Raw genomic sequence first — 16,659 nt, forward strand, 5'->3', positions numbered from 1 at the left:
AGACAATAACCCAATTTAAAAATGGGCAAAAGACTTGAATAGATGCTCTCCAAAGATGATTTACAAACAACCAACAAACGCGTGAAAAGATGCTCTATCATCATTAGCCATTAGAAAAATGCAAACCAAAACCACAAGATACTACTTCACACCCACTAAAAGGCTATCATATGAAAGACAGATATTGGGGTGCCTGGATGGCTCAGTCAGTTAAGCGTCCGACTTCGGCTCAGGTCGTGATCTCACAGTTCGTGAGTTCAAGCCCCGCAATGGGCTCTGTGCTGACAGCTCGGAGCCTGGAGCCTGCTTCGAATTCTGTGTCTCCCTCTCTCTGTTCCTCCCCCACTCATGCTCTGTCTCTCTCTCCCTCCTTCAAAAATAAATAAAAACATTAAAAAAATAAAATTTTAAAAGACAGATATTAACAAATGTTGGTAACATGTGGAGAAATTGGACCCCTTATCCACTACTACTGGAATGTAAAATAGTGTAGCCTCTTTGGAAAGAGTCTGGCAGTTCTTCAAAAGGTTAAACATAGAGTTGTCATAGGAGCCAGCAATTCTACTCCTAGCTATACACCCAAGAGACATGAAAACATACATCTCCACAAAAACTTGCACACTAACGTTCCCTGCAACATTGATAATAGATTAAAGTGGGAACAGTCCAAGCGTTTATCAACTAATGAATGAAGATACTGTGGTATATTCATACAAAGGAATATGATTTGACAATAAAAAGGAATGAAGTACTGATACACACCATGACGTGGATAAATCTTGAAAACATAATGCTAAGTGAAATAAGCCAGATACAAAACGACAAATACTGTCTGATGCCTCTTACATCAGGTATCTAAAATAGTCAAATTTTATAAAGATAAAATGTGGAATTGTGGTTACCAGAGGCAGGGAAAGGAGATAATGGGAAATAATCGTTTAATGGGTACAGAGTTTCAATTTGGGAAGATGAAAAAATTCTGAAAACATAGTGGTAATGGCTGCACAATAATGTACTTAATGCAACAAAATTGTAATCTTAAAATGATTAAAATGGTAAACTTTTGCAATCCCTATCAATATAACACCAGCATTCTTCAAAGAACTAAAACAATTCTAAAATTTGTATGGATCCAGAAAAACCCTGAATAGGCAAAGCAATCTTGAAAATGAAAACCGAAGCTGGATGCGTCACAATGTCTCACTTCAAGATGTATTACAAAGCTGTAATCATCAAGACAGTATGGTACTGGCACAAAAACAGACACTCAGATCAACGGAACACAATACAGAACACAGAAACGTATGAATACAGAATCCACAAACGTATGGCCAACTAATCTTTGACAAACCAGGAAGGAATATCCAATGGAAGAAAGACAGTCTCTTCACCAAGTGGTGCTGGGAAAACTGGACAGCAACATGCAGAAAAATGAACCTAGACTACTTTCTTACAACATACACAAAAATAAACTCAAAATGGATAAAAGCTCTAAATGTAAGATAGGAAGCCATGAAAACCCTAGAGGAGAAAGCAGGCAAAAACTTCTTTGACCTCGGCTGCAGCAACTTCTTACTCAACACCTCTCCAGAGGCAAGGGAAACAAACGCAAAAATGAACTATTGGGACCTTATCAAAATAAAAAGCGTCTGCACAGCAAAGAAAACAATCAGCAAAACTAAAAGGCAATCGACAGAATGGGAAAAGATATTTGCAAATGACCTGTCAGATAAAGGGTTAGTATCCAAAATCTATAAAGAACTTCTCAAATTCAACACCCAAAAAACCAAATAATCCAGTGAAGAAACTGGCCAAAGAAATGAAGAGACACTTCTCCAAAGAAGACATCCAGATGGCCAACTGACACATGAAATGATGCTCAACATCACTCATCATCAGGGAAATACAAATCAAAACCACAATGAGATACCACCTCACACCTGTCAAAATGGCTAACATTAATAACTCAGGCAACAAACAGATGTTGGCGAGGGTGTGGAGAAAGAGGATCTCTTTGCAACTGCTGGTAGGAATGCAAAATGGTGCAGCCACTCTGGAAAACAGTATGGGGGTTCCTCAAAAAATTAAAAATAGAACTACCCTATGACCCAGCAACTGCACTACTGGGTATTTACCCAAGAGATACAGATGCACTGTTTTGAAGGGGCACATACACCCCAATGTTTATAGCAGTGCTATCGACAATAGCCAAAGTATGGAAAGAGCCCAAATATCCATCAAAAGATGAATGGATAAAGATGTGGTGTGTGTGTGTATGGAGTATACACGGCAATCAATGGAATATTACACGGCAATCAAAAAGAATGAAATCTTGCCATTTGCAACTACGTGGATGGAAATGGGAGGGTATTATGCTAAGGGAAATTAGTCAGAAAAGACAAATATCATATGACTTCACTCATATGAGGACTTTTAGATACAAAACAGATGAACATAAGGGAAGCAAAAAGAATATAAAAACAGGGAGGGGGACAAAACATAAGAGACTCTTAAATATAGAAAACAAGCAGAGGGTTGCTGGAGGGATTGTGAGAGGAGGGGATGGGTAAGGGGCATTAAGGAATCTACTCCTGAAATCACTGTTGCACTATATGCTAACCAACTTGGATATAAATTAAACAATAAACTTAAAAAAAATGGTAAACTTTTATGTTATGTACATTTTACCACAATACAAAAAAAGGCATGCAGTACGGATACATGCTACAACATGAATGAATCTTGACAATATTATCTTAAGTAAAAGAAGCCAGTCACAAAAGACCACATACTATGATTCCATTCATATGGAAGTACAGAAAAGGGAAATCTATAAATGGAAAGTAGAGGAGTAGTTGCTTAGGGGCAGGGAGGGATAGAAGCAGCAGGGTAATAGCTAAAGGGCATGGGTTATTTTGTGGGGGCGGGGGGGTTCTCAATATTTTAAAACATTTTTGGGAAAATATTTAAAACTGATGGGGGTAATGGATGCGCAACAATGTGAATATACTAAAAACTACTGAATTTCACATTTGAAATGGGTGAACTGTTTGGTATGTGAATTACATATCAATAATAAAGCTGTTAATTTAAAACCCACAACTAACAGCAATTATTGTCAATTATAAATTAGAATTTGCGAACTTATATCGGCCACTGTAAACCTGCCAATTTCCTAATACCTCTTAAAAGCTTTTCTGATGAGTTTGGTGGTGCTTTTAACACATGAAATTATGTATATGGTAAAATGCAACAACATTTGGAAGATCTGTATTAATTCAGTGAACAATATTTTCCAAATAATGAATGTTTGAAGTAATGAAATCAAGCTACAGTCAAAAATCCTCACAAAGTGCAAGCAAGACACATCAACCACTTTTCAGCAGGACCTTGTGGGAGGGGAGTGACAAAGAAAGCACGAGGCCCAGGACAGCAAAGGGGAGACCACATGTAGTCTTAACACTGATATGAGTCAAGTTAACTGCGAAGTCAACTGCCATGGTGGGAGGATACTCAAGCAGTCCTATGGAGCATTTCACATGCCAAGGAACTGAGAGCCTTGTGTCAACCACCAGCACTACCTTGCTAGATGCGTAAACTGGTGCTCGTGGTTTGGCTTTCTAGAGAAGACAACAATACTTAGAGAAGTAATGGGAGGAGAAAGCAGGTGGCCGACACAAGATAGCTCATCTGATAGCTGCTGCCGCCAGTTCCATTTCTGACTCATGATGGCCTTTAAGGAACATTTTATTTTTGGGAAACAGATATGGGGGAAGTTCAACATGTGAAAGGACTAAACATATAACTTAAGAAAAAGATGACTGGGGCGCCTGGGTGGCTCAGTCGGTTAAGCGTCCGACTTCAGCTCAGGTCATGATCTCAGAGTCTGTGAGTTCAAGCCCCACATCGGCTATGTGCTGACAGCTCAGAGCCTGGAGCCTGCTTCAGATTCTGTGTCTCCCTCACTCTCTGCCCCTCCCCTGCTCATGCTCTGTCTCTGTCTCAAAAATAAATAACATTAAAAAAAAAAGAAAGAAAGAAAAAGATGACTGGATCCAGCATCCTGAAGCCCACCTATCCCCAAATATTCTCTCCAAGTCAGGCTCAAGGCACAAAGCCAAAGAGGGGCTAGAGGAGTAGCCAGGGGGCTTCAAGGATGCCGGGGGAGGTAATGAACGGACTAGATCTTAAAAGTTTTCATCACAAGAATAAAGTCTGTAACTATGTATGTTGACAGATAGTAACCAGACTTACTGTGGTGATTATTTTGCAATATATAAAAATAATCATTATGTTGTGCAACTGAAACTAATAACATTACATGTCAATTATACTTCAATAAAAAACATTTTTTTAAGTTTACTGAGAGAGAGAGAGGATGAGAGAAGCAGAGAGAGAGAGGGAGACAGAGAATCCCAAGCAGCCATCCAGGTGCACCAAGAAAAAACATTTTTAATTAAAACAAAAATTAAGACTAGACCTCAAAAAAAGAACTGAAGAAAAGTGATGCCTCTCAGAAAATTGTGTGTGAAAGCATCTATTAACTACATTAAAAAGACCATTCGTAGTGTGGCCTGGATGGCTCAGCCAGTTAAGCGTCTGACTCTTGACTTCAGCTCAGGTCATAATCTCACATTTAGTGAGCCAAATTTCTTGATAAACACCTAGCTGTCAACAGTGGTTACTTCTCAGAAATTAGGAATAGAAAGGAGGTGGGGGGTTGGATAGGGATGAAATGTAAGCAACATCGAGCCCCACACATTGGGCTCTGCACTGACAGTGTGGAGCCTGCTTGGGATACTCTTACTCCCTCTCTCTCTGCCCCTTCCCTGCTTGCACAGGTATGCGTGCATGTGTGTTCTCTCTAAAAATAAACTTAAAAAAAAAAAAAGTGCAAGACAGATCAATAGATTTCAACGTAAAAGAGAATGAAAAGTTCCTTGGTATGGTTTCAAATTCCATATTACAACTAACCTTTAAGAAACTTATCACACTATCAAAGAACATCCATGGTTATCTGAAAAGGCTGTTGAAATACTCTTCCCATTTCCAACTATATCTTATGTGGAACTGGATGTTCCTCATATACTTCAAAACTACGCATCATGGAGTGCCTTGGGTGGCTCAATCGGTTAAGCGGTCCACTCTTGATTTTAGTTCAGATCATGATGGTTCATGAGTTTGAGCCTGTAACAGGCTCCCCTTGACAGCATGGAGCCTGCTTAGAATTTTCTCTCCCTCTCTCTCAAAATAAATAAGCTTAAAAAAATTTTTTTAATTTAAAAATAAGATTATGTATCACAAGAGATCAGAGGCAGAAGCAGATAAGAAAATCTAGTTTTTTTCTTTATTTTTTACTTATTTTTAATGTTTGTTTATTTTTGAGACAGAGTGCAAGTGGGGGAGGGGCAGAGAGAGAGGGACACACAGAATCTGAAGCAGGCTCCAGGATCTGAGCTGTCAGCACAGAGCTCAAACCCACAGACCATGAGATCATGACCTGAGCCAAGGTTGGATGCTCGACTGACTGAGCCACCCAAGCGTCACAGTTTTTTCTCTATTAAGCCAAACATTAAAGAGATTTGCAAAAATTTATGTTAACATGTAATGAGTTTATTATTTTTAAGATGAACTAAAAAATTTTTGTTTTAATTTGTAATATGTTAATATATCAACTGATATAACCCATATATAAAAAGAAGCTCTATGGAGGTTCCCAATAATTTTTTTTTTTAAGTTTACTTATTTTGAAAGAGAGAGTCACAGAGAGAGCACGTGCACAAGTGGGGGTGGGGCACAGAGGGAGAACAGAGGATGGAGACGGGCTCTGTGCTGACAGCAGAGAGCCTGATGTGGGGCTCAAACTCACTAACTATGAGATCATGACCTGAGCCCAAGTCAGACACTTGACTGACTGAGCCACCTAGGTGTCCTGATTCCCAATAATTCTTTTTTTTTTCATGTTTATTTATTTTTGAAAGTCAGAGAGACCATGAGCGGGGGAGGGGCAGAGATAGAGGAAGACACAGAATCTAAAGAAGGCTCCAGCCTCTGAGCTGTCAGCGCAGAGCCCAATGCAGGGCTCGAACCCATGAACCGTGAGATCCTGACCTGAGCCGAAGTTGGATGTCTAACCAACTGAGCCACCCAGGCACCCCCAGGTTCCCAATAATTCTTAAGTATAAAGAGTGACACCACAAAGTCTGAGAACCTCTGGTTTATTTCGGGGAAAATATACATAGAGTTTTAGGCATAAAAGTATGTGGAAACAAAAAAATTGTTAATATCACTATGTTGGAGATTTAGGACTAAAAGATTGCAGTAGGAAAGTGATCCGAATGGGATTTTTTTTTTTTCATATTTCATCTTAGGCTTTAAACTTTTTAAAACCAGATTTTAATATAGTTCATGTATTATTTTTATGAATTACCGAAACAGATTTAAGTGAAAAAAGCTGTAAAGGTGGCATAATCCCACCTGTGTAACAAGAAAATTATATTTCAATTTATGTAGTCATCTAAATGCATATAAAAAGTCTGAAAGGTGGGGCATTTGGTGGTTCAGTCAGTTAAGTGTATGACTTTGGCTTAGGTCATGATCTCACGGTTTGTCGGTTCGAGCCCCACATCAGAATCTGTGCTGACAGCTCAGAGCCTGGAGCCTGCTTCAGATCCTGTCTCTCCCTATCTTTCTCTGCCCTTCCCCAACTTGCGTGCACACGTGTGCTATGCGCGCTCTCTCTCCAGTATATAAAAACATTAAAAAAGGGGCGCCTGGGTGGCGCAGTCGGTTAAGCGTCCGACTTCAGCCAGGTCACGATCTCGTGGTCCGTGAGTTCGAGCCCCACGTCAGGCTCTGGGCTGATGGCTCAGAGCCTGGAGCCTGTTTCCGATTCTGTGTCTCCCTCTCTCTCTGCCCCTCCCCTGTTCATGCTCTGTCTCTCTCTGTCCCAAAAATAAATAAAAACGTTGGAAAAAAAAATAATAATAAAAAAAAAATAAAAACATTAAAAAAAACTTAGAAAGTCTGAAAGGCTATACACTAAAACTTAACACCAGCTATCTAAGAAGTGGTGGAATTAAGGGAGAACACTTACTTCCTTTTTTATTGATTTTTTTTTTTTACAGCTTTAATTCTTTACGTTTTTTGGAATTCTTTGTGTGGGTATGCACATGTGCAGTTATTTTTGCAAAAAGCTTCTAATATTTTGATAAGTTGTTTCCTATTAAAAGATGGTTGACATTATACCAGGTAACTGAAAATCAATAAAGAAAAGCAGTGGGGTGGCTGGGTGGCTCAGATGGTTGAGCATCCAACTCTTGGTTTTGGCTCAGGTCATAATCTCATGGTTCATGGGTTCAAGCCCCAGGTCAGGCTCTTCACTGTCAGTGCAGACTGCTTAAGATCCTCTGTCTCCCTCTCTCTCTGCTTCCCCTATTCCCCAAAATAAATAAATATTAAAAAAAAATAAAGAAAAGCAGGGGCAACAGTATTAATACATCAAAGTAGAATTTAAAACAAAAAGCATCATCTGATATTAAAAGATATTATAAAAAAGCTCTAACAGCCACTTGTCTTTCTGTGTCAAATAAAGTAGTCAAACTATACAAGAGTAAGGAAGTATTTCCCCGAAAATAGACATAAAATGTATTAATGCTTTTTATCTGCACCATGGACTGCCCTTTCACAGCATGTACAAAAAATAAGCATTTCGTTGATATATTTGTTTTTAACACTGGAAAAGCATATACATATATTTCCAGCACATATAAGAAGGTCCAGAAGGACATACATTAAAACATCAAACGTGGTTATCTTAAGTGTGATTACCAAGAACTTTCATTTTCAATTTTATCAACTCTTGTGTTTCAAATTCTGGGAAGACATGTATTATTTTTATAATTAGAAAAAAAAAAATCATCAGTAAGAAATAAAGAAATCTATGAAACCACATTCAAGTTCATCATGTCCAGTAGTCTCATTAAGTAAACAGAAAAGAAATAGCAAATTTTAATTATACATGTAATAATCTTGACTGAATACAGACACGAACCTTTATCCAATAAAAACCCACATTCCTTGATAAACATCTAGTTGCCAACAGTGGTTACTTCTCAGAAAGAAGGAATAGAAAGGTAGGGGGTTGGACAGGGATGACATGTAAGCAACTTACACGGGGTTTAAGTTTATCCATATTTGTTTCAAAGAAATTTTAAACAAGTAATGCAAAATGTCTGGCTTTCAGGAGCTGGATGGAAGGTACATGGTTGTTCCCCTTATCTCTGTATTTTCTTTAAGTTTAAAACATTTAATTAAAAAAATATATTTCGTAATGTTAATGGAACATTATTAAGCTGTAAGGACCTCGGGGCACCTGGGTGGCTCAGTCGGTTGAGCGTCCGACTTTGGCTCAGGTCATGATCTTGCGGTTCTTGAGTTTGAGCTCTGTGTTGGACTCTGTGCTGACAGCTCGGAGCCTGGAGCCTGCTTCGGATTCTGTGTCGCCCTCTCTCTCTGCCCCTTTCCCGCTCATGCTCTGTCTCTCTGTGTCTCTCAAAAAATAAACGTTAAAAAAAAACCTTTTTTTAAATAAAAAAAAAAGCTGTAAGGACCTCAATAAATACCTACATGAAATAAAATGAAAGACTGATATGAAAAGGTAAACAAAAAACAAAAGAACGAGCTACTACAAACTCCAAATATGTTCCTAAATAACCCTTGGGTCAAAGAAGAAAATCAAAACTTTAACAATGTGTTTTCTTCTGAAAATTCAGAGCCTTCAATGCAAGGAAGAATACAAATAAATTAACCAAGCTATAAAAATCAAATGCTAAGAAAAAGAATATGAATCTACAAAAGGGTGAACAGATTTTTCTTAAAAAAATAAAAAAGAAAGAAGAAAATAAGAACTGATAAATACAAGAGCTTTTTATAAACCAAACACATTAAAATAAACCAGTCTCCAGCAAGTCTCATTTTTAAAAAAGAAAATATAATAAAAACAATGAGAGGATAATAGAACAGATACAAAAGAGAGTAGAAAACATGCTACTTTGTATAGCCTATGCTAAAAACCTTGGAAATATCTAAGAAAAAAGCATCTCCTAGGAAAGCTCATCAAGAAACATGTAATGTAGCTAAGAGGTGCCTGGATGGCTCAGTTGGTTAAACATTCAACTCTTGATTTTGGCTCAGGTAATGATCTCACAGTTCATGGGATCAAGCCCCAAGTCAGGCTTCACACTGACAGCATGTGACAGCATCAAGATTCTCTCCCTCTCACTCTCCCCCCCCTTCCCCGCTCACTCTCTCAAAAATAAGGAAACTTAATAAATAAATAAATAAATAAAAAGATGTAACAAAGAAATTGTGAATGATGGGAAAACATGAAAAAGTTAATAGAGAACTGGCAGAAACAAAGTTTCAAGTGCTTTCTTTCAAATCTGCGCTATATATATACCCTTCTCAATTCATTTTATCAAGCCCGTGATCTAATAAAGCCACCTTATGTTTGAAATAAAAATCTAACAAGGAGATAGCACAAAATTATCATACAGATCATTTCCTCTGCCTAAAATGCAGAAAATCCCCTCAAGATTTTCACATTCATCATCCCTTTTCATTATTTGGGTGTCAGCTCAAATACAACCTCCTCAGAAATGCCTTTCTTTACCATCCTATTTATTTTTTAAATGTTTATTTATTTTTGAGAGAGAGAGAGCAAGCAGGGTAAGGGTAGAGAAAGGACAGAGGATCTAAAGCAGGCTCTGCACTGACAGCAGAAAGCCTAATGTGGAGCCTGAATTAACAAACCATAAGATCATGACCTGAGCCAAAGTCGGGGGCTCAACCAACCGAGCTACCCAGCTGCCCCTTCACCACCTTATTTAAAATAACTTCCCAGATCCTGTTACATTTCGTACACTCATCTTATTCACCGCATTTATTACAAATTGAAATTATCTAGAATTTCATGATATCTAGAATTTCATGGGAGTAGGCTATTAGTCTTGTTCTCTGGTATAATTCCAGAGCTTAAAAGTTTGTTGAATAACTAAATATAACTTAGGAATACATTTTCAGAAATCTAGCACCCAATTCAAATAACATACTATAATTAAAACACAGTAATCTCACCAGAGATCATATGAATATACTAAGGTTGGAAGACAATCAGCAGATATTTATCGAGAGTCTATGATGTGCTGGGATCAGTTTTAGATGCTCTTAGGAAGACAGCAGTTAACAAAACCAAATATAAATATTTCTACTTACATGGAGCTTAAATTCTAGTGATTTGTCTCCAAACAACAACTAACATCACACTCAATAATAAAACATCAGAGGCATTATAGGGTGGACAAGATGTTTGCTATTACCATTATTAACTGACATTGTTAGGACGTTCTAGCAATTCAGTGATCAAGTAACAAAAGATCTATATACTGAAAAAAATCATTGAATTGCAGATGATACAACTACCTAGAAAATCCAAAAAAATAAACTACGAAATATGTAATAAGAAAGTTCACATTAAGGTATCTGGTTTCAAACCAAATATATAAAAACCAACTTTTTCCAAAGAGTCACTGAGAAAAAAATAAGAGGGAGGGACACTACACAGAAGGATCTGGTCACCATCTTTTATAAAATTTTATAATAAAGCTTTGATCATAATTTTTATCTTCCCCACAAATCTTTTTAAGATTAAAGAATTGTAAATTAAAAAAAATTTTCTATAAAAAGAAAGGATTTCTGTTGTGGAAAAATACATGTCTTTGGTTCACTGTCAAACTAGGGGGAAAAAATAGGCTCAGAATGAATCATACTATACCTCTATGTTCCAGTTATGCTGTTCCAAGGTATGGCGACATTGATCCATAGATTCTATGCCAGTCAGATCCTGAAAAGAAGGAAAAACCAAAAAGTTACTTAGGGAAAAATCATCAGTAAATATGTAGATATTTTTATCCCTAATACTTATGAATGTTGTGTGGAAACTACACTGAAAAGTACTGAAGGTAAATGCTCCAGTATGGTAAAAACTTCACTGTTCAGAATTTATCCAGTCTGTTATAGCAGGTATTACTGCCATAGAACAAAAACATGGAGTTTCTTACCCTTTAAAACCTCAAGGCTTTCAATTAAGATGATTATTGATTAAAATCAATTTCTCCTCTCAAACTGAAGTTTAAAAACTTAAAGATTTTGGGGCACCTGGGTAGTTCAGTAGGTTAGGCACCCAACTTCAGCTCATGTCATGATTTCACGGTTCGTGGGTTCGAGTCTCATGTGGGGCTCTGTGCTGACAGCTCAGAGCCTGGAGTCTGCTTCAGATTCTGTGTCTCCTCTCTCTGCCTTTCCCCTGCTCATTCTCACTCTCTCAAAAATACACGTTAAAAAAAAATTATAAAGATTTCTTCAACCACTAGGTCTAGAAAAATATGTTGAATATTGTTAATGTTCAACAAAAATTCTGTTAATACATAATAATAAAATAATACAAGTTTCCTGCAAAATACCATCCCCTTTTTTTTCGATTTTTTACTATTTTTGAGAGAGACAGAGACAGAGTGCAAGCAGGGGAGGGACAGAGAGAGAGGGAGACACAGAAACCAAAGTAGGCTCCAGGCTCTGAGCTGTCAGCACAGAGCGGGGCTTGCAGGGCTTGAACTTATGAGCCGTGAGATCATGACCTGAGCAGAAGTTGGATGCTTAACTGAATGAGTCACCCAGGCACCCCAAATGTCATTTTACCTACTGTCATATAACCTACCTTATAATACGAACTGTGTGTAAACTATTTTCTTTTAATTAAAAAAAATTTGAGAGAGAGCACACATGAGTGGGGGAGGGGCACAAAGGGAGAGAGAGAGAATCCCAAGCAGGCTCCACATTGTCAGCACAGAGTCCGAGGCAGGGCTTGATCCCATGAACTGAGAGATCATGACCTGAGCCGAGGTCAAGAGTCGGACACTTAACTGAGCCACCCAGGTGCCCCAAAACATTTTATTAAAAAAAGTCTGTTGGGGCACCTGGGTGGCTCAGTCAGTTGGGCGTCCGACTTTGGCTCAGGTCATGATCTCACAGTCCGTGAGTTCGAGCCCCGCACTGGGCTCTGTGCTGACAGCTTAGAGCCTGGAGCCTGCTTCAAATTCTGTGTCTCCCTTTCTCTCTGTTCCTCCCCCACTCATGCTCTCTCTCTCCATCAAAAATAAATAAAAAACATTTAAAAAAATTTTTTTAATAAAAAGTTTGTTACTCATGTTTCCCTATGAAAAGTATTTCCCCTACCCTCTTCTCCTTGGACTATTCTCAGGTTTCACTTTGTTTCTTCTCTGGCTCCTCTTCTACCCCTCTTAAATGGAATTTCCCTATGGATGTGTCCCTGGTTTTTGTCTCTCTATACCTCCCTCCCTGGCAATCTCATATATGTGTGTGTGTGTGTGTGTGTGTGTGTGTGTGTGTGTGTGTGTGTGTATTTAAGAGAGAGTGAGTGGGAGAGAGGGGCAGAAGGAAGGAGGGAGGGAGGGAGGAAGAGAGGGAGGGAGGCTGGGGGGGAGCAAGAGAGAGAGAGAGAGAGGGAGAAAGAGAATATTTTAGGATCCATGCTCAGTGGGGAGTCCAACATGGGGCTCAATCTCAGGACCCGAGCTGAAATCAAGTCGGACACTCAACTGACTGAGCCACCCAGATGCCCTGGCAATGTCATTTAATCCTTAGACTTCAACCACCCTTTCTACTCAGATGACTCCTAAACAATTTCTGGGCCCGTCATCTCTTCTGACGTTTAGCAGCACATTTCCAATAGCCTATTCAACATTTTCACCCACATGTGGCATCAGTACCTCAAATGCATCATTTAAAACCACTACATATGTTAATGACACTATCACCCTCCAAAATATATAGGCAAAGATGACATCTGGAACCTCAGCTTCATTTTTGAGTATTCTATTCCCTTGAATTCCACACTTCATCAGCAATAAAGTTCTGGCCATTTTCTATATACATCTGTAACCACATTTCCCTTCTCACAGCCAGCATCTTTAATCAACACTTCAAGTGAACTGTCAAAATAATTTTTCTCTCTCCTTCTAACTATTCTTCCTATCATGTATATGTGTATGCATGCATGTATGTGTATCACTCCTTGGCTCAAAACTTTTCAGTTGATTGGATAATACATTCCAAAATCTTTAGCTTAACATTCAAGTACTCCTATAATGTGGCCCCAGCCTCTCTTTCTAGATTATTTGCTAACTGTTTCCCTTTTGGTGTCCAATACTTAATAAATCTAACAGTTCATATGTACATCTAATGACCAGAATTTCCACAAAGCTAAATCCGAGACTTTTTTTTGAGGACTAATACAAAAGCCAAATCCATCCATCCATCCTTTCATGTAACAAATGTCTATTGTTACTGTCTATTCTGTGTGTTATTTACTACATCCAAGAGATACGGAGATGATAATGGAGATGATACAGTCTCTATCCTCAAGAAATTTCTCCTAACAACCAGCAAGCAACAGAAGAAAGACACTGATCTCAATCTCACAAAAATGTGATAACATGCACTTCTGAATCAGGAGCCTAAGGTTCTTACATTGATTCTGACCCCATAACCATGGACCAGACACATTTTAACTCTTTAGGATTTAATTCTAAAAGATTTTAGCTCCCTTTATGTGCACCATGAAGGACTTAGTTTGGGCTGGTTGCCCTTTCCAGAGCTTAAAAACAAACAAACACCTAGAAGTCTGGATTAGTTAGGTATGCAATTATTTATTTTTATTTAAAAAATTTTTTTAAAGTTTCTTTATTTGAGAGAGAAACAGATCAAGCAGGGGAGGGGCAGAGAGAGAGGTAAAGAGAATCCCAAGTAGATTCTGCACTGTTAGCACAGAGCCTGATGAGGGAGCCTGAACTCAAATTGTGAGTTCATGACCTGAGCCGAAATCAAGAGTCAGAAGCATGGGCTCCTGGGTGGCTCACTCAGTTAAGCATCAGACTTTGGCTTAACTTAGGTCATGATCTCCTGGTTCCGGGGTTTGAGCCCTGCCCTGGGCTCTGTGCTGACAGCTCAGAGCCTGGAGCCTGCTTCAGATTCTGTTTCCATCTCTCTCTGCTCCTCCCCTGCTCGTGCTCTCTCTCTCTCTCAAAAAAAAACGTTTAAAAAAAAAAAAAAAAGAGTCATGCTTAACCGACTGAGGCACCCCTGAAAATTTTCAATGTTTATTTATTTTTGAGAGAGAGAGAGAGAGACAGAATGCAAGCCAAGGAGGGGCAGAGAGAGAGGGAGACAGAATCCGAAGTAGGCTCCAGGCTCTGAGCTGTCAGCACAGAGCCTAATGCAGGGCTTGAATCCACAAATTGCAAGGTCATGACTTGAGCCACAGGCGGATGCTCAACCGACTGAGCCACCCAGGCACCCCAAAATTGTTTACTTTTTAAAAGTCCCACAACAAATTTTGATTTTTTAATGTTTAAAGTACCACGGGGCACCTGGGTGGCTCAGGTGGTTAAGCTTGGTCCAAGACTTGATTTTGGCTCAGGTCATGAACTCACAATTTGAGTTCATGTGAGGTTGAGCATGGAGCCTACTTGGGATTCTCTCTTCCTCTCTGTCCCTTTCCCCGACTCACGTGCTCTCTCTCTCAAAAAAAATTTAAAAAATAATTTAAGATTAAGAAAATAATAAAATACTGTGCAAATTTCAAAACTGAAATTGAAAAGCTCTATTGAGTACCACTGGCTTTGACAGCTCTGACAGTAAGGACTTTAGTTCCTGACCATTCTAGGCCTCTGACCAATTTGGCTGCTGCCTTCTGGCTTATAATAGGCTCCTTCTTAACTTCCAATTTCCTCACAGCCTTCTGCAGAAGACTGCAATGTCCAGGGTTCCCTCCTCTTCTGTACATATTCTCTTTAAGAATTAGACTCTACTTCTGCCTTCTTCTCAAGGTGTAATGGCCACTCAATCTTTAAAAACTAAAATTGTTTTCTCTCTTATGTACCTATTATTTTCTACTTTCTACCATGATTATTTATACTCATTCTATTGCCTTATCAGAGGATACAGGCTCCTTGAGAGCACTGTCTGTGATTCATCTATATATAATGCTCCCCTACTTAACACACAACACAGTAAGGACTTTATAAGTTATAGGAAAAGTTAGTATAAATTAAACAGACCCTTTTTGTATAAGCTTTAATAACTCTTGCTATAAACTGAAACCTTTAGACATTTTCACCAGATCTCAACTGTCTATTAAAACCCTGGGGCTTTAAAATCCCAAACGTTCTGACTACATGTTAAGCTGGCTGTTAAAAACACAAATTTGCAGAATCTTCCTGAAAATTAAGAAGTCAGAGATGGAGATTATTATTTTTTTTTTTAAAGCTCCTGAGCTGATTCTAATGCACAGCCAGACTGGGAAATTCACGGTATTGCACAATTCTACGTAGAACCAGAGACTATATTATGTCATTTATTAACTTTAAAAAAATTTTTTAATGTTTATTTTTGAGAGACAGAGAGACAGAGAGCAAATGAGGGGAGGGGCAGAGAGAGGAAGAGAAACAGAATCTGAAGCACACTCTAGGCTCCACACTGTCAGCACAGAGCCTGACACGGTGCTTGAACCCAGGAACTATGAGATCACGACATGAGCCAAAGTTGGCCCCTTCACAGACTGAGCCACCAAGGTGCACCACTTATTAACTTTTTAAAAAAGGAGTTAGAAACATTGCAGGAGAGAACAGAGTAACTGCACATCTTCAATACTGAAACACTTAACCTAATTTACAAGCAAAACTCTTTTGTAAGTGGTGAATCAGGGTAAACTGGATGCCCAAGTGAACAAGCCTGCTTTTAATCACTACTGTTGAGTATTGGAAACATGCACTAGGACTAAGCACCTAGGACAGGTGTAATTTATTCATCTAGCAACAGATGTTCACCAATCCAGTATTCTAGAAATCCAGATACAAATATAATACCTGGTCTCATTCAGTTTACATCCTACTGGAGGCAGACTTACCAAAGCAAACCACACACACAGAACAATTAAATGAACAAAATTTTAGGGTAGGGGATTCCTTTGGAATAGGTGTTCAAGGAAGGCCTCTACAAGGAGCAAACATTTCAGCAGAAAGCTGATGAAACATTAGGGCCCAGCCATGGAAAAATATGCAGGGAAAGTATCCTAGGCAGCAGGACAACAAATGCAAAAACTCTGAGACAAATGGATATATGACATTATGCATTTGTCAAAACCCAGAGAACTTTATGGCAGAGTGAATCTTAATGCATGTAAACTTAAAAAAATCGTTTAAAAGGTCAGAAGATCCTAGGATGGAATACAGTCTGTGACAAAAGAATTTAATTGTATTATAAATATATGAAACAACCTCTTTGAAGAGGGTGAAGGGGAGAGTTGCTGACCTAACTGTGGAAATGAGTGGGGTCTGAAAGGCTAAAGGCAAAAGAAACTGCACGTAAGTGCAATCTCTAGCTGATAAAGTTGTTTGCCATGGGGTATGAGTTCTGAAGCCACTAAATCTATATACATATACTGGAACTGAAAAATTAAGTAAACAGATGTGGGGTGGGGGGAGACAGTTTTCTCTGTGATGAGGTGGGAAGTTACAGATA

At 38.6% G+C, this 16,659-nt stretch overlaps 1 protein-coding gene across 3 annotated transcripts in view; it reads right to left on the reverse strand.

The window, feature by feature from the left end:
• FAF2 (Fas associated factor family member 2) overlaps positions 1–16,659 on the reverse strand; it is a 76,871-nt gene that overhangs the window by 20,647 nt on the left and 39,565 nt on the right. For all 3 annotated transcript variants that reach the window (XR_003412841.2, XM_027034998.2, XM_053226236.1), the window contains exon 2: positions 10,835–10,903. Coding sequence is in view for 2 of the 3 variants with exons in the window: in XM_027034998.2 (XP_026890799.1) it covers positions 10,835–10,903 (69 nt within the window). In the remaining variant the exon portion in view is untranslated. The remainder of the gene's footprint in view (positions 1–10,834; positions 10,904–16,659) is intronic.

Source organism: Acinonyx jubatus, chromosome A1, assembly GCF_027475565.1.
Source record: "Acinonyx jubatus isolate Ajub_Pintada_27869175 chromosome A1, VMU_Ajub_asm_v1.0, whole genome shotgun sequence".
In the NCBI taxonomy this organism is placed as follows: domain Eukaryota; kingdom Metazoa; phylum Chordata; class Mammalia; order Carnivora; family Felidae; genus Acinonyx; species Acinonyx jubatus.